At 31.8% G+C, this 27,824-nt stretch overlaps 1 protein-coding gene across 4 annotated transcripts; it reads right to left on the bottom strand.

Annotated features, from left to right (window-relative positions):
* Positions 1-10: 10 nt before the first annotated feature.
* LOC123710313 (protein yippee-like) lies at positions 11-27,824 on the bottom strand. Of its 4 annotated transcripts, none has more exons than XM_045662130.1 (6): positions 27,687-27,824; positions 6,774-6,886; positions 5,445-5,572; positions 4,911-4,954; positions 4,263-4,371; positions 11-3,945 (listed from the first exon to the last, which is right to left on the bottom strand). In XM_045662130.1, the coding sequence occupies exons 2-6, from the start codon at positions 6,808-6,810 to the stop codon at positions 3,856-3,858; spliced, it is 408 nt and encodes a 135-aa protein (XP_045518086.1). In that variant the 5' UTR covers positions 6,811-6,886; positions 27,687-27,824; the 3' UTR covers positions 11-3,855. The 4 variants fall into 4 exon arrangements, with proteins under 4 accessions (XP_045518086.1, XP_045518084.1, XP_045518083.1 ...); XM_045662128.1 differs by lacking the exon at positions 27,687-27,824 and adding an exon at positions 23,256-23,531; XM_045662127.1 differs by lacking the exon at positions 27,687-27,824 and having other exon boundaries at positions 5,445-5,618.

The raw sequence follows: 27,824 nt of genomic DNA, 5'->3' as shown, positions 1-27,824 counted from the left end.
AAATCTTGAATAATACGAAAAAGTGTTTTATTACGCACTTATTATTTCAAAAAAATGTTGACGAAATACTCTTCTATAGCATAATGCATACAATCTTTAGGAGACACCACGAATTTAATAATGCTTCATTACGTACTAGGAAAATACAAAAATAAGCGGTTCCGTCGTAAACATCTACTGGGATACCTTATTTGGTTGGTATGGGGAAATATACATGAATGCACCTTGTTCTTCGGCTCACCTAATTGGTCGGTAGCTAACACTCCAAGACCTTAGTTTTGACGGGTTGATTATTTGGATTACTATAGAGTAAAATACGTAGCCATTTAAAAGGGTAGCTAGTAAAATCTACTGTATTTTATTCTATACAGAATTAGGGTGTTGCCAGTGTTAAAACAGGTAACAAAGCATATTTTAAATGGGTGCAGTTACATCTATAGAAGCATAAACTCGCTAATCTCGACAACAACAACCGCATTCAACATTCACAAAACTAACAATTAAATTCTTAATCCTCACCAATACTGATCGATTCTTAACAATGGTCCAAAAATATCTAATAGCATCCCTAAACGATCAAGTAGAAAAATACTTTAAATATGCCTCGCAGAGATCTAATCTTTTTAATTTTCTCACTTTAAACGTCACAATTTGATATATTTTTGTGTTCGGTCATATGTTAAAGAAGGTAATATAGGTCTAAGAGTGTTAATTATAAACTAGTGTGACAATCTCAATAACTCGATTATTGTTGCATAATGTTCATAACGAGTGAATAACAAACTATACTGTAATAAAAACTGCTATTGGATGAAGTTCTTTCATATTCCCAATAGATATACATTCCTCTTAATGGCAAACAATGAAGTAATATATTTTAAACTGTGGTATAACGATCCTGTGATGGCAACATTTAATAATAAAGCATGACCAAGGGTATGTAGTAAATTAATTTAAAAAAGTCTCAAGGCATAACTTAGAAGAAGAAAACTATTACTCTTGTTCACCATAAAGCTTTACAAACCAATGAATTGATGTAACAATTCGCTAGATAGTAATCTATGTTCGGAAGATGAAAACAAAATTAAATTCAAATCTCCATTGAACATTTTGCATCAGTATTCTTAACAATTTAAACCCTATGTTTAACAGTTACGATTACAATATACGTGAACGATGTGTTTACGGATTTACCATTATTACTATGAAAAAGACGTATCTGCTTTCCGTATCACATATTACAATATTTAGCATCTAAAAGCTTGAATGAAAATTATAGATATATAATATGTGATTATTTCTCGTTCAACCCATAGCTTTTAATGATCTTTAAAAAGCACGGTTGGTATTATTAAAAGCAAAAATCACAGTTCGTTTCGTTCAGATATCCAGAGCCAGATGTGGTTTATTGTACTTAGGCCCTTTAAAATATATGACTCTGTTTAAATTTGTAAGTTTAAAAAATTAGACATATTTGATTATCTAGAACGGCTGATTTCAATATTTATCATTATTTAATACAAATACGTCTTAAAATATGAAACGGACAAGGTGTTACACTAAAAAATCTGATTCTAATGTTCAGCTATCACCAAATGATGACGGCTCTGAAGTTAGTTGTTGCAAAACGCTTCTTCGCGTTTCGCATGATCAAATTTTAGTTAAATGCTTGCCGCATTGTTTTAGGACTGTTCGTAGGCTGGCATTGTAATTTTTGTAAATTATGCGCTGTCTAAGATATAGTTCTAGGCATTTCTCTAAAACTTTATATTCAAAGCTAGAAAATGTAGCTAACTTCAGAGCTGCCTTAATAGTTAATTTATTAAATTAGCTTTATCGTAAAAATAATGTGTCAAACGTGTCCCTTACGTCCATGTAAATTTTATTAACATTAGTTATGTATATTAAAAAGTATTCTAGTGGCAGTAATCAACGCTCTGATATTGCGGCGATGGGTGATTTTTACATTATGTCGATATACCCAAAGGCTAGACAATAGGATACTTATAATAGAAATCAAACAACAAGAAATCACCTCTTCATATATGATGTGTCACAAGAAAAATAGAGATAATGTATGCATACATATATTGTCCGGAAATTAAGTTGGCAAGAGGCTCTCTACTTTTTACTCAAAGTACGAGCGCAAACTTTCGCCTACCACGACCACTTTTGCAAAGTTACGTTCCCTAACTTATATCCTACCAATCTGTGGTAAGATGTAGGAAATAAAATATAAATTAAGATCTCAAGTGACTCAATATATGTTTAAAGAATATGCATTTGAAAAGCTTAATTGTTTTATCAAGTTGGGTATACCGATATAACATTTAGTACATTTTATATCAATTATGCATTTTTCTCTTTTGTTACATTATGTAGGTTTAAAATGTAAACCTTACTTCTTATCTATTAAAAATAGTTCTTCTATAACGAGAATCGTATGTTTGATTAAAATGCACAATTAGTATAAATATTCCGCAAAATATTTATTTGGACGCCATGTATTTGAATTAGTCATTTCTGTTGTAGTACTTGCATTGCAATTGAACACCATTCTTAAATATACATTCCATTCCTCCCTATCCTATACTCCCATTCCAAATTTCCCATTAAGATACAAAATACTTATTTGTAAAATTTGTAATATCCAATGAGACATCAGTTCGTTGTTGAAACCTCACTATTCATTGTTGCATCTGCTCTAACTGCTTATAGCCTTATAACGATTCCCTCCAATTGATTATCGATCGCCAAATGCAAGTAATATCCCGGTTTATATTTCGAATTATGTTTTTTATCCGACATTATGTTGTAGAAGCTCTGAATCTTACACGGATAACATCACTATCGCTTTAATGAAGTACCATGCAGATTAAGATAAATATGTGGGGTTAATTGTGTCTAATATACATTTAAATGGAAACAATAAATGAATAATAAAACTCCTAACTGCTCCCTTCGTATATAAAAATGTTCGATCCAATCGTCTCCCCGACTCTAAAGCGTAACATTGTAAATTCCAATTCCAAACGGAAAGCGAAAAAAAATGAACGAAACTAACGAAAATCACCTAATATGGGCGCAAATACATCGAAAACTATTTTCCGCTTCGACTAGTAAAAAAGTAAAGCAAATTGTACAGCTGAAATTAGGAACATACATATGAAATTTCTCTGAGCAACTCTTGAAATGATCGTTCAAGAAATTCAAAAAATCTATTCTAACGTACTTATCACAGGTAAAAGGGGACAAGAAGTATTAGTGTTCTTTCCGATATATAATGACGTGTAAACTAATACAACTTAAGATATTCGCTTACGCGAAAAATAAATGTTTCTATAACTAAAAATTAGTATAAATTCTATGCCCACTGCCCGAAGCTGGGCGGTTGAGATCGATAACTTATGTATAACGTCAAATGGCGGTGCTCAAGCATAAGCCGCTAATATAACGCCCGACATACTGTCAATTGTCAAACAGAATTACCGCCCTTGGCCAATATTCTCATACAATTGAGTTTAAACTACAAATTTCCAAAGGGATGGAAAGAACTTACATGATCGCTTTACAATTTGTGTTTTCGATCCTGTTCCCTAAACACTGATAGTTGATGCTAAACAGTGCGTCCAACTCTTGAACAATTGACAGTACTTAGGTAAATCACTCGACAATCAGCCATCATCGATTTTTCATGAAAAATTGATTATGACAAAAATAATTTGTATCGATAACGGCGGATGGTTGAGAGATAGGCGAGGTGACTCGCCGGCCATTTTATCACGAGGGCTCGAGGCGCCGACGCATGGTCACGTACAGTCATTGACGGGGGTCACAGCACTTTAGTCCCAGCGCCTAGTCCCACCCGTTCTCTTTCACCATATGAGCCAGTTCTATTATGAACTTGCCCTCTTTATATTTTTGACTCGATTCGAATGCGTGTTCCTGGAATGGGAAATGAGAGTTAGTAAAAGTTTCGTCAAACACGTCAGCTTTTCACGTCACTTTCAAATTTAATTCCCATATAAACTTTCCGCAGAACCATGTGATCTACGATGCAAGCCCTAAAACAGGAAAACTTGCGAAGACTTCAAGTATGTAAGCTTAAATACATGCGTCGATCAAATATGCTAAAGACAAGGTTGCACCAACTCTATAACACTAGAACGTTATCTATATATTTGATGTTCTTACAAACTGTTAATTAGTGGTTTTGTGACCAAGTGACATGTATCAGGTTTGTTGCCTAATATACTACTTACATATTTCCAGCCGAGCATGGTTTTGCAGCACTCGCAGTAAATATCAGCAACTGCGTGGAGTCCCGTCAGCAGCACACGTTCCTCTGCCGGCCCGCACCCGACGTTCACCCTGGAATTTGAATTGAATTTGAATTTACACTGAGAAAAATCGAGTTCCTTTACATTTCAAACTTCATTTGAAATAAACCCAATCCCCGAATCAAGTACGTGACTTTGCTGATTAAATGCAGTTGAGTTAAAAAATATGTTTGAAGTTTCAAACAAATAGATAAATAAGGAACCCTTGGAATTTCCTGCCTTTCTCAAATTCTACATTGTAGTGAATATTCCAAAAATCTGAATTTATTTTCCTTTTATGTTTTAAGAATATCATTCTTCTGAACCCTTTCTAATATAACCTTTATTCAATAATCTTTACTTAATGTTTACACCTTTAGTGTTACACAGAAGGTTCGGTAGGTGTATGACTTACGTATTTTAGATAGTTAGGTAGGAAATGTAGATAGTTCTAGATTAGTAATTAAGGATAATTAATTTTATATAATTCATTATTTATTTCAATAAGGTAGGTTTCGTAAATACATAATTTATTATGAGATACCATAATACATAAACAACTTTAAAAATATCGTACAAACGAATACTTACACAGAATTGAAGAGATATGCACGCCCCTGGCTGCCTTGGAACGACTGAAAATAGAGGTAATTCTATATTTTACGAGTTCCAGGGCATTTAATACAGTTAAGTATTGAAAAATGGGTCAGTAAACATTTGTTTTTGTTTCACCAGACTTTGTGTTGTAAATAAATTTATTAAGTTCATTGGATGATTACAGATTATGAATTTTGTTCTACGAGAACAACACAAATACTTAAACTTTTCTGCTATTTCTATTTTCTATAACAGCCATTCTTGTATTTTTTTTGTTTGACAATAACGACAAATGCATGTTTTACCTAATTAGTCAGTATTTTATTTAATGAATCTATAGTGGAATTTGTATTATTGTTACTGTACATTGTTTTGAGGGTATTTGTTTTCAATCATGCTTAGCTTAAAAATACTTAAAGTATTCGACCTAAATAATTAAGGATTGGTTAAGACGGTTAGGCCGAATACTTTGTTGGAGATATTGTAATAAATGAGAAATATATAAATAAGATCTTCTGACTATCCCACCTTGGATATGAGCTCGTCATGGCTGGCGAGATGCGCGCGGCAGTGTATGCAGCTGTAGGTGCGGTGCGCCGGCGGCAGGTACGCCTGGAAGGTCTTGACGGGCGCGCGCGTCGCGCTGGCCCCGTCGCCTGCCACCCCGCCACGGTTAGTCACCACGTCACGCATGAGTGCCTGCTACTGATTAACAAGACCCGTCAGAGACGCGCCCGCCCCGCCGTACTAAGCCTCCGCTATTGACACTGTTTTATGCTATGACTGCATAACTTATCAAAAAAATATTTTCTGGCTAGAATTTAAAGTAAATATCTCATAATTAACAGAATTAAAAGCTCAGTACAGCTTAATCACTTTTTAATATTGGTACAGTTTACAATAATTATGAAGTCACGTCATATAAATAAGCCATTTTATACGAGTTATTTTTTTGTAAAACAAAGTATTTTTATATATCTCTGTATTTTACATTTTGTATCTTATGACTAAAATTAAATAAATTTTACTTGATTGCCAAAATAGATTTTCACATATGTATCCAATGAAGTAATAACTGTCAACCATTGATAACAAAATATATGGCATAAGTCAATGTCGATTGCGGTCTAATGACAAAGATATAGTACGCGGGACCCCCAAGTAAGCACTCATGCGATGAAACAATAATTATAAGAAAATAAACATTAAATTAAATTATTATATAACCTGTTGAGATAGAAAACTTTTAAAACTGATATTTACTTTAAAAGAAACTGGATCAAAAAGGTAAAAAAACATAAACACTTTAGTGACATATAAATGAAGCCAAACAAATGGAAAATAAAATATCTTCAATATAAATATTAAATGTATTCGATGAATTTATTCTCAATTCACATTCGATCCAAAAATAAAATTTATGATTATATTCGAGTAATGGTTAAATTTAAATTATTTTTAATACACTCGGGAATAAGAACGCATTTGCTACAAATAGAATCGGTTAACCGTGATGTCATCTGCAGTTGCAGCTTGCATCCAATTGAAGTCTCTGGACATTTACCACGTCCGCGTAGCAACCAGTTATGTAATTTTATACAATGTACGGCACACATATTATGGTTCTATTTAAAGATTATTAATAATACGCTAAAATTAGGATAATTATTTAATGTTTTACCTAAATTTCTAAACAACTAAATAATTTATTAAATACATATTTTTCTCCTACCAGAAATTGAGATGGGTTTGACCATAACGAAATATAGTTTTTCTGATAGTATTATTGTATGGTAGTTCAAGGTTCCCAACAAAAAAATAGCAAAAGAAGTTAAGTAGACCAGTCGTGATACACACCTGCCTGGCGCGAGCAGCACGCGCTAGCCGCCCACATGAGCCGCGGACTCCGCCGGTCACCTGCCGGCCCCCGCCCCCCGCCGCGACTCAGGGTCCCACACACCCGCCACCCTCTGAAAAAAAACAACATAATAATTTTTGTTACGAATCACTGATTTCAGTTCACCTACTGAGGCATCAACAGCCGCATTTACGGCTCATCTAATTTAGAAATGCTGCAACAGCTGTATCGATACATACAATAATGGCTATAATAACTAATATTATAAAGGTGATTAAGGTTGCGGAGGCGAAAGAAGCACGTGCAATGAAATCACGCGCCGCACTACATCATAATATTAAGGCTTAGAACACCTTTAGGGCTTTTCATAAATATTCTATAACAACGCGGTTATTTTCTAACAGAAAATGCAGGTAAATTAGTATTGCTAGATATTAAAGCCAAGAGACTAAATAACATCAGCCCTTCAGTTGGCAAGTCGATACTCATCCTTTAGGTTTTTACATAAATTTGATAAAAAATTATTTATTGAAAATATAGTCCCAAACAACTAGTTAATACTAAACAATTATTTTCCTATACCAAATCTTATGGAATGTACGGATAACGACAGTCGGACAAGAAATTTTTATTTAATACAAATACCTGCAAGCATTTTACTGTTGAATTTTGTGCCTGATATGCAGGACGTATAAGTTTATATATGGCGTTTCAGATTACAAGATAATCTCCACAGGATCAAGTGAAAACGAGCTTCTTCCTCCAAAGAGACTTTATCGAGAGCACTCGGCACCGGATCTTATTTCAATAGCTTCCGAGTTCCCACTTCCGTCATCGTACGAGCTAGGATTTACTAAAATGTGTGTGCTCACTTATTGAAACTGAAAAATTCCTTTCTTTCCGGTTTTTTGTTACAAATTACAGGGCAGATATTTTACAATGACTTCATACAATTAAATATAATGAATTCAGTTGAAATAGACTGTACAAGCATTATAGTAGCAAGATTAAGTAAATATCTAGGAAATTATCCAGAGTTGAAGAGTTTTATAAGTCATTTCTAGTGGTTTCGTCTATTTCTGGTGACGATGATGAGCAGAAGTTTCAAAGTCATCAAAATGCATTGTCGGAAAGGGTGTGCGTTTTCCGGCCCTGCGCTATCTTGTGTTATTCAAATGCAAAGCCAGGTAAAACGAACACAATTCTACGTACTTAGCAACAGGTAATGACGGGATCAGGTGACAAAGCATCAGACCGGCAAGGACAATGCGCGTGCGACTGCGACACGTCGCGAACAATGACCCGCTTTTGAGACTAGTTTTATACAACTTTGAAATCCTCAGTCTAATCCAATTCTTTAGAAGTAATATAATTCTCTACAAATGTTAATTTTTTTTTACTGAAAACCTCCATGACGTTTACAATTTGGGCAACAGGACCTGGAAAGCAGGTGTAAGTTGTTAGCTGTAGTTAGCTACTAAACAGATGTACATGTATGTACATATAGGTAATATACCGTCGAACGTGACGATAGAAATTACTAGAAGTTTCTTCTTTGTCTCAAAAATATACAAAAATTATATTACCTACATTATGTCACACAAATGAAACTAGACCCTAACAGTTTAATTAGTTGATGTAAAAACTAGCGGATATTACTCTATTCCCCAGTACTGCAATTTACTGTAAAAACATTGTAACGTGTTCGTGTTTATTTAGCAGCAAACGTATTTAAGTGCACTTGGCATACATATTCCCATTTTATATTTTACATATTCAAGAAATAAAATCGTTAGGCAAGTTAGTGAAACCTAGGTCTCCGATTGAATTTATTGTCATGTGACACCCTTAAGGTCAAAAGGCAGACTGGATATGTTCCTAAACGATTTGAGCTCATCATTTCTGCAAAGAGGATGCTCTCAAATCTAGCTCGGTTTTCTAGATCTTTCAAAAAAGGGCCTTATCCCAAGTCATTCAGGAAGGATATAGATTTGTCTTACCGTTTTGTTCTCATTTTATTCATATTATAAAGCGTTTTTTCCGCTTTACAATTGAACGTCAACTTTTTTGAAGACAAAAAAGGTTAGTTCCTTCGTCTATGGACCGATCTGGATGATTGAGATATCAATAAATTAGTATTGGAAAATGCAATAGCAAATTGAAATTCCATAGAAAGGGTTATCAGGATATAAGATAACTTAATGTAACATCTAAAACTTACGCTGTGCGTCGTTATTTAGCGCTAAAACTGATGGTTTGTAATTTTCAATTTAGTTTTACCTAGTACTTCAATAAAATGTATGCCACACACTCAGCTATAGAAATACGTTTTAGTTCAACAAATATCCGAGTTACACAACTTTATTTGTATAGAGACGTGATCGCTTTAATAATGAGTTCAATTTTCCATCCTTGAAGCTTGTCATTTGCTCGGTTGGAAACAATTGCTCATTTGCTCAATGACGCTTAAACTGTAGCTAAGCTGCTTCGGTTTTATTCATTTTACAACATAAAATAACACAGAATATGTCCCTATTTGTTTTTACATACATGTAAACGTAACTGGATCTGTGACAAACAGATTTTTTAGTACGAACAAGTACGAATCTGTATCTAAACAAAACATTTTAAACTAATGTTTTTACGAATTACCAATAGTATTGGCTTTAAATTAAAAAAATATTGTTTGTTTCATAATTGATATATTACTTGATAGTCTGTTAATGTTGATTATTAAAATGCCGACTTTTAGGTATTAGTAAATAAACGTGAACGTTATTCGTGATTATAACTCTCTTTTAATGCGATATTGCCTTCAAGGTATATACTATCACTACACTACTATACTACATCATTTTAAAATTAAATATTGGAATTAAGACGTCGGGTTTAGTTATAGGTAGAGATAGAGGTCTAAATTCATTGCATATTAACTGGTTTCCACAATTTATGTAAAAATATTTATTTTTAGTAGTTGGAAAAGCTTAATTGAAAAGCTAACTTATAAAGAACTTACAACAATATTTGGGTAATTAATAGAAATTACATTTCACAGGATTTATATATTAATTATCAGCTCATATATTTCGCGGTTCACTTTTTAACAATGTTTTAATTTGGCTTAGATACAGATTAAGATCAATGCATGTGGAGATACTATTCGTTATCTGAATCATTTAATTAGTACTACATTAAACTGTATGGAAGTAAATGCGACAGTCTATATTTAACATACCTAAACAAATGACTGTCTATTAACACATGCAAAAACGTGTCGTATTTCTTTTAAGCAAAGTATATAATACTGTAAGGGAAATTTATTACAATTATAATCGTTCATTGTATTACATTGACCTGAAGATTGCATTGCATTGAGTGAAAAAGGTGTATACACATTGTGAGGGCATAAACATATGTACGAATATCAGATTACCTTTATACGAACGCCTTTTAGCCTTACACCTATGTACGACATCTATAGTGATAAATAAGTATAGTACAAAAATTAGCTTTTTTATATAGTTATTAACTACATCATGGGGTAAATATATTCGCCAATACTAATAAAATTCTACTTATTTTTATGTATAGTAAAATAACGTCAGCACTTCATTTTTCTTAATCAGACATTATAGAATCGTCAAAATTGGCAATTTCCGTGAAATTGTGCAATTTTTGTGGTTTAAAAACTAATCTTTACAACGAATTTGTTTCTTCATATTATCAGATAATATGGAATAATCTCTTTAATTAAAAGATAAGTATATTTATCCAGCAATTCAAATACTGATATCTTTCGCTATCATTAAACACCTTTTAATACACGTGCGTTAGGATGTGTTTACAAAATAAACTTTGTTTATAAACAAGGTTAAATTATGTTCATATAAATTTAAAATAATGGTCTTTTGAGCGCAGAAAAAAATTGTGCATGAAATTAAAAATATGATTTTAAAATCATGTGTAAGTGGTATTGGAATTGGTATTACACATGGCATAACAAAATATGTAACAGGATAATTTAAATAACGTTATTTAGTGCGTACTTACTTATAATATGCGATGTATTCAAGGCTACTAATAACAGATTATATGGATATAATAATTATAAATTATATTTCGTTGTTATAAAAAAAATGTGGTTTTTATTGCATTATACAACTTATACTGACATTATAAATAATTTAAAAGCAGTAAAAATCTGTGAATCATAATTGCATTTTTTTTAATACAATCTTATTTACACAAACGATAGTTGTGATGGCAACGCTTAATTCGCAACGAACGTCCCCAATGATACGAAAAAATAAGAAAGCATTTTTACTTACGCGATACAAAGCGAATTATTTTATAATAAAACTTTTTTGATATTAAAGTGAAGACCTCCAAGGACCTTATAAGAACATAGAGTGTTCTCAAAATACTAGACATTTCTTATTGCGTATGAATTTCTGAATGGCAAATGAAACGTCATTTGATTTAAATAATATATTGCCTTTAAATGTCTGAAAAAGACAAAACAGCTATCTATCAATTTATATCTGTTATTATAAACGCTACATTTACTTCTCGTGAGAAAATTTGTAACTTTATAATAAACCTAAATAATAGAGATATTAACAGTTAAAATCTTATTTTAAAGAGATATATATTACATTTCACTAAAGATAAATTTCAGGTCACTGGTAAGTTACTCGTTTTCCCTCATTCAGTAATGAGCATTCGAAACCGTAATAGTTAAAAGCTTAATCGATATGTGTATTGGACTCCTAATAACGTATAGTACTGTCAGTATCATACTGTCGTTTAATTGGTTTATACCTACAAAAAAACATACGCAGTGATTTATCTAACCCTTCCGGCAGTGTCTCATATGTTGACCAACATATTATATGTGTCACCATCAGCTGTGGATGAAGACGCCAACGCCGCGCCTTGTTTATTTACGTCTGTCTATAATTAGTGATTGATTGCACCAGCCTTGCGACTAATTCAGAGCCAAGATCAATAACAACGGCACTTATTAATGGCTTTGTTTCTACGCAAGGCGAAGCAAAATTTTCCGTAAAAACAAAAAATAATAAAGATCAAAATCGATACATTTAGATATCATATCTTTCATGAAAAAACCTGCATGAGACCTCAGCCCCAGCAAGGACAATTTTTGTGCTGTGAAAAATTTCGGTTGCTACCTACGACTATTACATATAATCTTTCATATATTAAGAACTCGAATTCCGAAGTGAAGCCTGTTATCAGCTTGGAACTAAAATTAAGTAGTCAAATAAATACACCAATCTAACCTTATGAATACAGCTATTATATTGGTTGAATCGGCGTCGCATAAGACTCTTTTGCGATATATATATGGATATAGTCCGGCAGAGTTTTTTTTCCTATCATATTTTCCACATCACTGATCTGAATCCATCACGATCACCAGATTATAATCAATTTTTAAGCTATCGTTCTTTAGATATATAATTATTTAGGATATTTATTTTAAATTAGCACGAGATCAGGTCGCTAAACACCGGCAGTTTCCATTTATTAAACGTATTTAAATATTAACCATGTGAAATTATAATAAGTCAATAAAGATCGCGTGATTCACATCACGTGTTAAATTTTCCTATACGTTGGCTACCAGAAATAAATGCGACGCAAAAGCTTATTGACAATATTTAGTTTCGCTTAACATTGTTTAGTATCGCTTATCGGCTTTATACTCACATATTATCTAAATAAGACCTTTCTAAACTTTAAAGATGTGCGTGAATCAAAACGTTACAAAAATCTTCGACTAAGAGGCCGTCTATAGAAATAGTTATTACTAAAATCAGTGGTTATTTTCATCAAGAGCAAAGAACTCAATTACAACATATAATGGCCTATAAACTGAACTTACTTACTGACTTATTATATATAGGCCACAATCAGGTTCGAGAGGTTAAGTTTGCGTCAATGATAACTGCTTATGCAAGCTGATAAGACACTGCGCATTAATGGTTATGTCAAGCGATTTTAAACCCTCATTACATCGATTTACATCATACAATTCTCTGCATCCACGTTGCATAACTACATTTACATAAAAGCTATTTTGTAGGTAGAAATACAATTGAAAGGGAACGATTGTTTCGAAATGAACTGAAATAGGTCGCTTTTAGACCTTCAAGGTGATTTATGAAATTATTTATGAAGAGATGCGGCCCACGACTTGTTCTGAATTACACTGTTTGTTAACGATGTCTTTGACCATTTAAGTATCGCCACAGATATTATAACTGTTTAACCTCCGTATCTACAGACTTATGTACAAAATATCCCAACAATACTTATTTTGATATGAGTTGGTAGAACATTAAATTGGCGTAATTACATTCGAGCCTACCTCTACAAAGACTCAGTATCTAATCATAAATAAACATGGGTCAACGACCGGTTGTTTAAATAATTAATCGTTTTTATTTACTTCCGTATGTGATACAGTCATTAGAATGAAAACGTGTATAAATTAGGTTAAAGCAATTTATAGTGAAGCTTGCTTGTCGCATCGCAATGTTTAATCCATTTTAAAAATATATATAATCGCAGAGGAAGCAGGCGATGTATGTCAAATGTCAAGATCGTAGAGATATTTGAGTGCTATTCCTAAATTATCGGTAAAATTACAAGGACGCGATAACACTACAATAAACTATTTACGTTTTTTTTATTCAACATCACTACGTGTAAATGTACCCTTCTGAACTGTTACACAAAGATGTCATAAATATTTCATGTTATTATTGAAATTTCAACATGTATTTTCCAGCGCTAAAAATACCTAAATCATAAATAGTATTTGTCTATACTAAGAGACAAAGCTAAAAGCTTTTAAGATAACACAAAGACAAATTACGGACTGCTTGAAGGAGAAAGTTATTTTAGTAAAGGTTACAGAATTTAATCAATTCGTATAATAAATTAGATTATTAATGATCAAAGAGTGTCTTGGCATAGGGCTTTTAGTTATTTGTATTCCCTTACCACACAAAAAAAATATATAGCGGACTGCGGACAAAACGTTTTAAGCTTAAAAAGTGGATGCAGCTCCCAACCTAGGGGCGGGGGCTAGATACTTTATTATTTTGTGTTGTTTATTAGACCTGCTTTTTCTAGATACAAATTCTTTATAAAAAATACTTAGATATTGTTTCGCCAGGAATAAAATTCGGATTTACTAAATGGGATAAATGTAAGCTATGATTATTAATCGAAGCATTGAGTTTCCATTTACATATATCGCCTACCACCTTTGAATATAACAGTTCGAGTAATACCAAATAGATTTATAGTGAAATGTAACAAACATGTTTTTATTTAATAGCCAAGTCGAGTGGATAAAAAACAACTAGCGATTTCTAATTCGCTACACATTGTGTTTGTAATCTTCAATGTTTTTCTCGAGAGTAAACATCTAGATAAATGATATTTCGAAGTGTGTATAAAATATTGTACAAATAAGTTCGTTGTTTATAGAAATGGAAAAATACTTTTAACGATCAATTTTGAGTGCGTGTGGTTTATTATACTAATCCAGTATCTTAAATCTTGATATCAATCTGTATTTCTAAAATCTCGCTTATTTATTATGTGAACGTCGTTACGTGCGTGAAGTCAACATAAGGCTTAAGTTTTTATTAAATTAAAGTTTAGCTGTAGAATACAAAAGTTAATTTTACTTTTTAGGTCAGTCGTGAGTCTGGTCACGTGCAGATTTCATTTACGGAAATCTTGTAAATATGGAAAATCTTCAAATTATTCAGCACTAGTTATCCTCCTATCCTATGAGATGAAAAAGACACACTGTTCACTTATAAGCGTCAATAAGACAAATATTACAAATTAACATTTAATACTTGTAGAGGTCGTAGAAGGGACGACAAGCACTGCCAATATAATCTCCGGCTCTCTATTTAATCTACACGTTTGTTTTTAAAGATCCAAATTATAAATATAGCCAGTTTAATTCATAAACATCCTACGCAAAATGACATATTTAGTTGCATCATGTCCCATGGAGAGTGACCTGAACCTGACGTGAAGTTAAAAGTACTGGCCAAGACCGATCACGCTAGTTTACCACGCTGGATGATCTCTGCCCCTCACGGGGGACATTACTTGTAGCCAATTAAGATAAGTTTTAAACTCGGAACTATGAGTAATAACGATGAATTTTTTGTATTTTAAAATGTATTTATAACTCATAACTGTGAGACTTTGTTATTCACAAAAATTTTAAGTAATAATAAAATGATCTTATATATAGTGGTCATAATAACTGAATATCTATACTTAGAATAGTGGAGATTATATCATCTTATTGTCAGCTGTTTCCAGTCTTGTCTTTGCTTTTCATTACGTGCTTTGAGATATCTTTTAGACGTTACTAAAAATATAAATAAGATTAAATGTTATTTTTATTGATAAGAGTGACCTACTAAGTTTTGAACTGTATACAGGAAATGATAATGTTACATCGCGTTATATCAACTAATGACTGTTCCACTTAGATAAAGGAGTGTAGATTTTTTTATCAATTCTTTGTTGAATACATAATTAGTCTTTGTCTTCTTTAACGAAGTTATTATTTGTTGTCATTCAATATATATTGAAAGTATAATTTAAACATACATGTAACCGGAATATATTTTTAGCAAATCGCTTATAAAGAAGATTGCAATGTGTTCATTTTCTAAATATATTCTACGAAAAGAGGCTCATATATGCGATAAGATATAAGAACCACGTACAAAGTTGACATCATCGCCCTCTTAAAAAATTTACATATCAACAGCTACTTCAACAAAATTATACCATAGACACGTGGGAAATTCTCACGTTATAATTTCCCTGTTACTGACAGACATTGTTTTGAGACGTATTTAATTGGTTATTAATCAAAATTAGCACGCAGTTATCAAGAGGTGTCCGTTATAGAAAGTATGAAACTACAAATAAAAAATCTAATAAAAGGGGATAAAAAACGAAGTTTATTTTGACATATTGTAGTAAATCCACACAAACCTCTTGGACACGAATATCAGGTGTTCAGACGAACGTCAATTTTTGTCACTACTTTCTGCTCTTACCTGCAAAGAAAAAAGGTTCTAGTAACATTCTTTAAATATTTACTGATGTCCAAACTTAGACTAATCGCAACCTACACTGTCTCAAGATCTGGATTTGAACTTATATTTTATAATTTAATTAAAATCTCGGCTATTTAACAAGAACATTTCAGCGTTTCAGCTATTAAAATCTTCAGTCGACAGTCGACTTCAGTCACAGTCAGTCAGTACAGTCGAGTCGCTCGGTATAATCATCAATAATACTATAAAGAAATGTCCAGGTAAAAATGTATAATACGCTATTTTGACTCGTGCTCCAAGGTCGTTCTAAGAAGTAACGGCTGGTACTTAGGTGGTCTCGACCTATTATTACTCAGCTGTGGGAGTCGGACCCCCGCAGATGTAGCGATCGTCAGCTCTTCATGACAATAAACATGCATTCTGTCACGGACGCATAGGTACACAGACGTCAATGAAAGCTTATTTGTTTATTATATTATTTATTTTAAGAAAATCAAATTTCTTATAGCAAATTTCGATTGGCATTGTTGCAATCATCATTATGAGGAATTATCAGATGTGTTTGGGTATTGTCAACATATTGTAACAAATTTAGAACCATGTATTCACCTAAATAAAATGCTATTCTAAATTCAAATAATATTTACTTAGTGACTCGAGCCTTTAATAACACTAAGCGAGCCATTGACCTCAACTTTGTCCATTTTCCGCTTCATTTAAATCTGTCGCTTAGTCAGGTTTCGGGTTCAAGGGAATTTGCTTTTAAATCTACATATTAGTTAAATAGTTGTTATGAAACAATAAAGAAATGAAAAGGTGAATCTTGAACGATTACGTTATGCAATGCATTAAAATAATATATTTTTTGTAAACAAGCGGTTCCTTCAAGAAAAGCGTACCAGTTCTTAAAATCTGACAACGGTGAGTGTCATGGGCGGCAATATCACATAACACCAGAAGAAGGCTCATCGGGTGTTAGGAGGCCCAAACTCGATTTCATTAATAATGCGCAACAAAATAAAAACATTGTACAGTGGTTTTTTTTGTCGTAAGTATTTATCGGCTTAGTAAATGTCATTACGGTAATGAGCTAGTCAAACAGGTTGCTGTCTTCCGGGTTTGCACGTGTTTATTACTACGCAATCCAGTGTTGGCTTTGTTTTGGGATTTATCCTTTATTAATATAAAAGTATGATGTCAATCAATATATATAACTAGTCTGGCCATAAATACTGTTACATAAAAACTTTTGTTTTTAATTAGTCAGTCATATTCTATACACTTCAAAAGCTTCGTATCAGCCGTATGTTCGTATATCATACTATCAACTGATACAACAACACTGCGCCGAAGACCAGAAAAGATCAGGGCGGCTGCGTGCTGTTAGAAATATAAAGGCTGTTAATGCTGTTAAAGCCAACATTCGTCGAAACCCAATTAGGAAGCTAAAAAATCTTTTCGCGAGAAATCCCGCTAGGACTCTGTCGCCAACTGTCTGTGGCCAAACAGATTACAGCCCTGTATAAGCCAAAGGTGGCCACTTCGAATAGAATATTTATTTTATTTTTTGCTGAGACTTTAATAAATATAGTTTTTTTACGCGTATATGAAAAATCATTAGGAATACAATCATTTATTAACAATAAATAAACTGTCCCGACGTTTATAGCGCGATTGACAGTGTAACATTTGTTATGTCATTGCTATGACCTTCAAAGTTATGTGAAGAAATATCTAGTATTTAAACGCGTAAAGATAAAATTGGCTCATTAGTTCCTTATAATATAGCCGAACCGTCCAGATAAGAATATTACACACAAATAAGAAAGTGTAAGTGATATACTAAGACAGTGGTACTTCTCTTGACAATTACTCTAATAATACGACGAGATAGGGTTGCGAAATAATTTTTTTCAACTCAGACAAATTAGACTGTAATCAAATAAACCGTTAGGATTTCAATTTCACTTAAAAACAATTGAGTTTAATTGGCTATATTTTTTGTTTATATTCGTAAAGTGGAAAATGGCAAAATGACGTTACTTTATTTGTACCTTAATTATAATCCTATTTCTTTCCCACATTTTTGACGCAAAAAATGAGCATTTCCGTAATTCTATTATTAACCTAATGACGTGGGTCATATTAAAATAAATTCTTTTACTCTGACTTAAGATCTAAAATTATTTGTTCGTGAAGCCGAGTTCGCGAAAAACAGTTTAATTATAACCAACTGCGAAATTTCACGTTTGTATTAATTATAACAGCATTACATTAACTGTACTCTTTATAATTTTTTGTCCTCACACGTCATAATGCGAAATAAGTTATACTTATTTAGGGTTTTAGGATACCTGATGTTTTCTCGCTCTAGTAGAGATTATTTAAGTTATTTGAGATGTTTTTTAACTAACTCAAATGGATTAAATATCTGTAAAATCTTAAAGGATTGCGAAAGCTTAACAGTGAGATGGATATGACGATTAAAAATATTTTTTTGTGAGAACTAAAATAAACTAAATACTTACCTTTTAATCCGGTTAAAGTAAATACGTATAGGTGTCATATATATATATATATATATATATATATTACGATCCTATAATTAAAAGAATGACCTAATTTATCTCCTCTCCTAATGAAATATTGGTAATTTTGTAAGAATCGAAAATAATTCTGCCTATTAATGTCAATAACGCTCAAGAGAGCGGTTAACTGAGATTTAATCTGCGCCGCCTGAAATTTTTGCTATTTTTATAGCTTTTGCTAAAGTCTTTACTCTATAAAGATAACAATTATATAAAACCTTTCATTTCGCATGGTCTATCGTAAAGGTAAAATAATTTATTTACATAATGTATACCAAATATTAGTATACCAGGTCAACTTGTGGTGTTGTAAACGTGCTCGAAATATTTGATTGTCAATTGTATGATAAATATTATAATTAATCATTAATTTAATTTCTTGGATACTTCTTTGTAGGAACTAGTTAGTTTCCTAAATCATTTCATTTACATTGCTTATCATTGCAATTCCTTAATATTAAATCTAGTTTTCTATACATGAAATACCAATGACCTCTCGGTTCAGTGAATCGATACGAAATGCGTTCAACCCGTGACGAGAACGACGTTCGGTCACTGACGTCAAATAATAAACCTTACATGATCAGGTCAGCTGATTGCCATATATTTGTGTACAAAGATCCCAAAAGACACGCCTTCCAATCGAGGCGTATCTCTAGTTTTAAAAAATAAGAAATATTGGATTTTTCACGGATTTTACTTTTATACAAATATTACTACTTTGTCAAATGCATGATAAAACTTTACTTACCTTCGACGTATTGTAACAGGTTGAAATTGTCAACCTGGTTTTACGTTTAAAATTGAAAACTATAGCAGGTATTAAATTCGGATACAATATATCTTTCTATTTGTAACATAAGCTCAAAAACCCAATGATAAAAAGAAAAACATATTCTTTACAGTTTTATTGACATGTTAAAAAATCATTATGTAACATTCATTATGTCGTCAGAGCGCAACAAAATAAAGAGCGTTAGTAAAATATATTTTCGTAAGATATTTATAGGTAAACTTTATCTGACCTACACCAAATAAGCAGCTTCTAAAAATAGAATTTTATTTGGAATTATGTATATTAAATCTGCATTTATAAATTTTAAAACTTTTTCACAACTACTCGCTTTGATATGTCAGCTGAGCATTGAGAGTTTCCACACATTTCCCAGAAAAGCAAACAAACAATTTGCATCGGTAAATGTGGGGGTTTTTCAATGTAAAAGTAAAGTAGTAAATAAAAATGCTCTTATTATTTTTACCGCTAACACAGGCATATGTGACGCGAGCAGAGTCTTATAGTATAATACCACAAATTTCTAAGATAAATATTGATACTCAAAATATGTACAAAGAAACTATATTTATAAAGCATTTACTTACTTTAACTAGAATTAAAAACCTTGAAAGCAAAATTGTCGCAGTAATAAAACCTTGGCTAGAAAGTTAGACTCAATGCCAAGGAAGCCATTTATGACAAAATAAATTCCACTATAAAGTGAAACGAATTTATAGTTTAATTAAAAAACGTCGAAATCGAAAAAAATTTATAGCGGCGTAATTTGTGTAGAACTTTACAGAGACTGAGTTGATACACATTTGTGATCGTAAAATTGAAATTGATCAATGAATAAGAAAACATTAAACAAAACAATGTAAGGAGGTTTTATGTAATAGAAGCAGAACAAATGTTTAGATTGAATGTGTTTCTGTATGGATACATAAACACATTCACATTGCGGTTTTTTGACTAATGTAACAGATCTGATACAGGATCTTAACAATCCGCCTAGGAGCAGAATATATTTCTATACAGAATACATCGTTCGTTAAAATCAAGACATCGTATATAAGATTAAGAAAAAGCTGCGCTCATAAAATTTCAACATTACTTGCGCACAGCGCTGTATCCAAGACAAGACAGCTTAATTAGTCGCTTGGCAACGCTGGTGTTACTTACTTTAACCTAAAAATAAAAGAACGTAGAACTTGCAACTTGTTAAAATACGTCATTTTGTAAGTCACTGAACGAATAAGTGCAGAACCCCAATGAAATCGAAATTTTTAAGTAAGTAAAGAGAAACCTTGAATAATTGTATATCTATAATATAACATTGAACGATGTTGAATTTAAAGATGTCTAAGTTTAGTTCTCAAACAGTTACGGGAAGATTTTGAAGTATGTCCAGACTACCACCAACTTAAAATACTTCGTAAATTTATGCAGAATTAGTCGGTGAAGTTTTGTGCAAAATAAACGATCTTCTAGTCTAGACGTCTGCTTTGTTGTGCTAAATCAGTAAATTAGCTTGATATTTGAATAATATTATATATAATTTGTATGAAAATAACTAAATAAATACATGTTTATTAGAAGCTAAAAGGCTTTTGTTTGTAATGTTTAAGAAAAACGAAGAATGACCTTTGTTATCTTAAGATGGAAGATATAAAGTATTTATTTGTTACATCAAACGATTTGATTATATGTAAAGAGACAAATTAACGCATACAACAGTTTGACTAGATACGGACTTAATTGCAGGTTCGTCTAGACTGTGAAGGGTTCTAACAAGGAATGTCAATCAGGAAGATTCAATAGCTGCTTTAATTACCCATTGAGTCAGCAACAAACTACGCGAATTTATTCTTACTTAGTAGAGTTATATTGTATATGTAGAATAATAGTTTGGGCAAAGCCCATCGATTTTATGAAATTTATTTCCTTATCAATATAGCATACCTGTATTATCAATTATAAGAGTGCTGGTAATGCTCGCTGATATAAGCTGCTTTACATTTAAAGAAACAATTTCGTACGTAAGTTACGATTGTCTAGCTTAAATTGTAAAAAAATGTTTTTTTTATATGTTAGGACAAAGAACCCTTATTCAACATTTCCTGGGAAATTGAACAAAGCGTTCGCAACACAAAACATTATGCAGCCTTACAAGAATAAAAAAAAACAATAGCTCTTAATGATAAAGAATATCCTTATATAAAATGATTATTTTATATAAAGAAATTAGAAACGACAAAAAGGGCGTATATAATAAAAACGGAACCTGCAATTCTCAAAATTCTTCAGCTGATCATCTTTAATTTGGCATAAAATTCCACGTGTTAAATATGCGTCGTTCTGTCATTGTTTCACAAATTGATTGTCGTAAAAATAGTTTTGTAAATTTTTACTGCGCAATTTTACTTATTTGCTACGCCACAAAACTATGAATAAACAAAGAACTGTCAATTGTCATAAGGATGAAAGGCAGACATTTTTATTTCTCCAAATATTGGAATCCGGCCAAATTGAAATATTTTGTTCCTGTCTCCTTCATAACTTACTTTAATGCTCTGCAATAAAGTCCTAAATTCAAAGACAAAAGAGCAGTCTAGGGCTAGTTTGATACTGTTAGAAGTTCCAGTTGTTGGTCTCTTTATATTCAGATTTAAATTCTTGGTAAGTTTACGTTTATCGGTTAGTGTTTGATATGTCACGGAAAGTAAAAACTAGTCGAGGGCTCGTGCGAAGTGATTCATCGAGATACAAATGTGGACATATTACATCCAGTCCCGTTATGGCCTCACCAGACATACAAGGTACCGTATTCCAACGTAACTGTACTGACGACTAAAAGTCTTGCTGTTCTAACTGTAACTCCTCGCAGTTTTGTTATATCAAATCTCATATGTATAGCATTATGGTAATTCATATTTTTTTAAACTAAGAAAGATGTTAGACTCCATAATAATAATAAACAGAAAATTTACTTTATATATAGAATGGCCTTTTACAAGTACAGACACTACTATTATTATTATCAACCAAATAATTAAGAACGACGTATTGTTTTATATAATTTTAGGCATTGATTTTGGTGTAGCAAAATAATTTTATAAAATTACCGCGAGCTGTAAAATACAATAGGTAAGTTGTTATTTTTTTAAGTAGGACAAATTGTATTAAAATGTACACAAGGAAAGTATAATGCCCTCGTCAAGGTGAAAGTTGAGCGAAAATCTTGAACTTGTCACGTTTTGAGGTCAGCGCAGCGGTGGTTATATTATGAGAGGAAATGTTTAAGGGGATTAATTTTCACTTTGACACTCAATTAACTTTGATACGGACTATTTACAACTGACAATAGTATCTGACCAGAAAAGTGCCAGTAATTTTAAAACAAAAGATATTGAAAGAAGATAGAAAAAGATTATCAAAACACTACTCAAACTATTTCTATACATTATTTTGTTTTTCATTTATGGGGTTGAATGTCACAAAGCGCCAGTCCGATTAAATATACATTTCAAACTTATGCTAGCCCCAAAAGTATCCCACTTTTTTGCGTCAAGGGATAAAACAGAAATGTATAAATAATGTGGTGAATATAGTTACGTGAAAGTTAATGATTACCTGAATGTTATTGTAATTAAGAAAAACGTTGAGTGTTTGTTGAATGATAATAATATTATCAAGAGTCCGAGTCACTTGATTGACAGTGCAATCACGATCAGATTGATCGCACTCCAACGAAGGTGAACAAATTCATACATCATCCGTAAAATGGAATAGGAACTTGTGCTTAACTATAGGTATACTATATTAAAAACAACCTATATTAAATGGCTATCTTTCTTTGTAATACAACAAAAATGTAGTGACAGCTAGACGTTATAATCGAAGATAATTTATTGTCCAGTATAAGATTAAGTTAATAGAAGACGAAGAACTAAAAATTGTTTTGAAACGAAAAGGAATTACCTTTTGGCAGTGTGGTGAAAGAGTTATTCTCGATACGAGCAAACAACTCTTAATGCAATCCGAATTGGTACAATAAGTTGATATCAAAAAAACACCATTGATAAACTATGAAAAATAGTTTTTGATTAAACACACGGAGATTTATCCGATTTACTTTGTTTTAAATTTAAGAGCACACGTCCGTAACGCGCGACGACTACTTGCGAACAAAACAAGAAGACTAGGTTTGCTTGTCAACAAACAAAGACCGTTCGCTCGCCGTCTGCGCAAGCGCATCGACGCCAAACTCCCACACGCGTGTGAATGGACACGTAAACATTGAGTAGCTTGACACACATTGAAGTACTAGTGCTAAATCAAGTTTCAAAGAAATAGACGGTAATTGCGCTGAATCCTCGCATTTTGATATCAGTGAAGGTCAGAGAACATTGAACGGTATATTAACAAACGTTGTTAATATACCAATTCCAACAGTAAGGATATATTTAAAGATACTAATACGTCGCGAAATAAAATTATTAACTTACTGATGGACAAAAATACCTAAAATAAGTGCGCAGTAGCGTTTTGTTTAGTTTAGTAAAAACAGAAAAAAACTAAATGCGCAACACACGGATTCTTATCACGATGTCAATTACTACGCATCAAAACAATAACATATTTTCTTATCAATTTTATCGTCTGTTTACAATCATACAACGTGACGAGCATTCGTAAATAAAATTTTCTAGAAGTTAATGTCGGAATCGATTTAAAATAAATTACGCAATATTGTGCTTTAGTCAAATAGTCTAGTTATGTAGACTTATTGAAAAAAATAGCTCTTCTTATATACACACTCGTATAACTTCCATACATCTTATGAACACAAATCAAATTTATTTCGGGATTTTATTATCATTTCCAAGTTAAAAATACCATTTTGATTGATTATATATGATATATGGTACACTCTGGTTCGTAGATAATAATACAAACATGTTGGCAAACAACTTTGTTTTCGCCCGTGAACCCGAAAATGCGTGAGGTAGAATTCTTTAACTCGTAGGTGGCAGCTGAGAATTGAATGCGTCAACAAAACTGACAAATCCCAATGAAATTTCCTGTTTAACTCTCTTTGTTGAAATTATCAACAATTGTGTTGGTTTTATATTTATATATTAATTAACTCCATATATAAAATAGTATACTAATTAAATAATAAGAGTTAATATTTTACAAAAACCATACCATATTGAAATATTATAATCTTAATATATATATTAAATTGTCCATTGACAGACAAAAGAAATATTTGTTTGCTTTGTCATTATCTGATGATATAATAATTAAAAATAGAATGCCTATTTATCCCTTAACAGCTATTAGAAATATATAAAATTTGAATTAAAATGTGACCAATTTAATGAAAACGAATTAAAAAAATACTTAATCCTACTCAATCCTTAGTTTAAAGGACATCTTAACTAATAATTCCACTATTGAATACTCGTAATATGAAAGGTAAATCGCAGAATATTTTCCTGATACTTAAATCACAGGTTAATAAGTAATAATATGAATTCATCGTGTTGTTTAAGATAATCTAATAATAAATATTGTATTTACTTGGTTTGGAAAACGAAACAATAAAAAAAACTACACATTCTATAATAATACATTATCATACTGGTTGAAAAATATTTTTTGCTTTGATGGTTAGTTCATTATACCAAATGGCGTAGTACTTGTTGGTACGAGCAAAGTTTAATACATAAATCACCTTCACCTTTGTAATAAATAGAACTCGGGAAACACATAATTGTAATGAAATTTCACTGAAAACGCTTTCAGCCCACATCGAAATTGCACTAAAGCAATTTATATATAGCTTACTTACACACCGTTTCTAAAAAACGTAATAGCGATTTCTAGTTTCATAAGATCTTTTATTAAATCAGCTTTTGGAGAATAACGTTACCGGTCAATACTATGATTTAAAACAAAGTTTTGTGTACTTATTCAATTACATTTTTACTAAAATGATATAAAAAAACTAGAGAGACTACACAAAACCATTGAAACATGTATATATAAAATATAAATAAAGCGACAGAAACTGAGTTTTTACTGAGTATCGCTTGTTTTTGCGGGTTTGCAATGTGATCGGACGTGAAACTAATTTTAATCAATTTTTTGTACGTAATTGAACAATGGAAAGACTGAAGCTAGCGACTCCAACCTCTATAAATTGTTTATTTATACTTCCGTCGAATAAATAATTCATAATAAGGGATTGATCCTTTAAAATACATCTATAAAATATCGATGAAAGCTACGAAGGATAATATTCGCCTGTGTTTTACTATTCTTGTGTGTTTATTTAAAAGTGAATGTTAAAAGTGAAATTTAAAAGCTGCTCCGACTTAACCTGAACATTTTTTGTATATTTTTATTTTATAAATATAGCCTTGTTTATTTGATTCAATATAAATCTTTCCTCTCTATAAATATATAAGTAGAAAAACAATAATGAATTCGTATACTTTTTTTTCAGGCTAAGGTGGTTGCTATAATCTATTTGACCGAAGCAAAAAGTTAAATATTCCAAGTCTTTTCGTGCAGCACAAATTGATCGGACATACTCTATCCTTGACCAATTCGTATCTCATGGTACAATCATGCACCCAAGGTCCAGCTATCTAAAAGAATACAACGAAACCTGTCCTCAGTCGCCTTGAATGTTAACGTTAACGATTTATGTAGAATGTATAACTATTATTTAATTTTTTAGCCATAAGTCAATTAAATAATGTTTTTAGTCTAAATCACGCTTACCAATACTTAGGCAATATTTCTTGCTATTTACTAAGTTACTAAGTTTACTAAGTAAAAAACACTATGAACGTTTCTTGGTTCAATGTAGTAATTTATATACTGAAGTTGTAGTGCGATTACACTAGAAGGCGCATAGGATTAAAGTTGAAACTAACAATCAAGTGGGAACACGCTAACTTTTAATAGGTGAATCTCGTAACTCAATTGAGTAATAACTTTTGCAAAGTGCATTTAGCGCAAATATGCTTTTGTTTATTGATTAGCCAAATATTATTTTCTGTAAAATAGCTGTCAGTGGCTTTGAATCGTACCATAACATCCGGAGTCATATGAGATATAATGTCTAGAAACATAGGTATAAGATTTATCTAAAGTAAGAATGGTTCTTCAGGCTTTTTATATATTCATTTGTGTTAATACCTTCTTTATACTTTCTTTTACTATTTTTAATTCCGGTACGCCCGCCCGCATGCCATTTGCGAATGTTCATTAAAGCAAAATAATTTACTCAGGCATTCGTTACTTGGAAAATACAGTTTTTCTAGAATTCCACTGGCAACGCGAGAAAATTCCTAGCTAAAAATTAAATACGTAAAATGAATTTGTAGTTGATTATATTTTTGTAAATTACATATATATAGAATCAAGCAACAAAATAACAATAAATTATTCTGTTACAAACTATTTTACAGATTACTTATTTTTTTTGTTTAAAAAATGCATAGATTCAGATATGGTATCTTAATTTCCACTTTATGTATTGTTTAATCGAGTCATATGTAAAAAATAGAGCAGAATCCACCAAAATATTCACCAAAAAAATGTTCAATTATTTGCAGGAATTGGCTTAAATTTATTTCCAAAAAAAATAATATTCAACGAACATTATGGGTAATGAAAATTTTGTATATAATTCTGCAAAAATACTAAACCAACTTAAATGGTTACATTAGGAAAATCTGTTAGACTGTCCGCCTAACAGCGCGCTTGTACCTGTAGTACTGAAAACTGGGATGGGCAGCAAGCGAGTAATAACAAATACTTATTACCTTTACCACTGATGCCACAAACAATCACAAAGGCTGGTCCTAACTAATGTTTATTAAATCGATAGCTTGTGACGTCAATAATACGAAAACATAGATAATATAATGAAAGCGCCAGACTAGTGTGGCTCAACTGATATTGCATTGGAAAATAATCTTTATAACCTACCTACTAACTATTTGTTGTTTATTATTTATTTGTTGAATGTGGCTTTGTACAGTAAAGAGTTTCCTTTGTGCCATTTCCACTATGCATATACGAATAACTTAATAATCGAAATATGATTAAGAATTTAAATATATGAAAGAACCTTTTGCACTCTCATAGTAATCTCACCAAAACTTATTTGTTTATCCACATTAAATGGTCGCATAAGGGACAAAGGAATCTCTATTACTAGTTCACCATTTTCCAAAACGAGTTTAATAACTATAGACAAGATTAATTTATTTCAATACATGTGTAGAGTATATATAAAATACAGCTACCTATTTTTTACTTCATAGATAAAAGACACTACAAGTAATGTCAACAGAGACAACTCAAAAGTTTATAAAATATAAATACCTTTTATTGTCAGAGGCTGTGCAATCCAAAATGGGTAACTCGCACGAGAAACTTCAACGCGTCGTATTTTGAAAACACGGGCGTCCTCTACCAAGTGTGGTTTGAGCTCGACTGGCTGCAGTGTGAAATGCAAGTGAA

The sequence above is a fragment of the Pieris brassicae genome, chromosome 5 (assembly GCF_905147105.1).
Source record: "Pieris brassicae chromosome 5, ilPieBrab1.1, whole genome shotgun sequence".
Taxonomy (NCBI): domain Eukaryota; kingdom Metazoa; phylum Arthropoda; class Insecta; order Lepidoptera; family Pieridae; genus Pieris; species Pieris brassicae.
This window is presented reverse-complemented; position numbering and strand designations above follow the sequence as displayed.

Excerpts from the sequence above, each read along its gene's own strand:
- LOC123710313 (XM_045662130.1), bottom strand. The coding sequence starts at position 6,810 with ATGTGGGCGGCTAGCGCGTGCTGCTCGCGCCAGGCAG. Across the intron at positions 5,573-6,773 it reads GTGCTGCTCGCGCCAGGCAG|GCGACGGGGCCAGCGCGACG; the intron begins GTGTGTATCACG and ends GCGGGGTGGCAG. Across the intron at positions 4,372-4,910 it reads GCATATCTCTTCAATTCTGT|GGTGAACGTCGGGTGCGGGC; the intron begins GTAAGTATTCGT and ends TTCAAATTCCAG.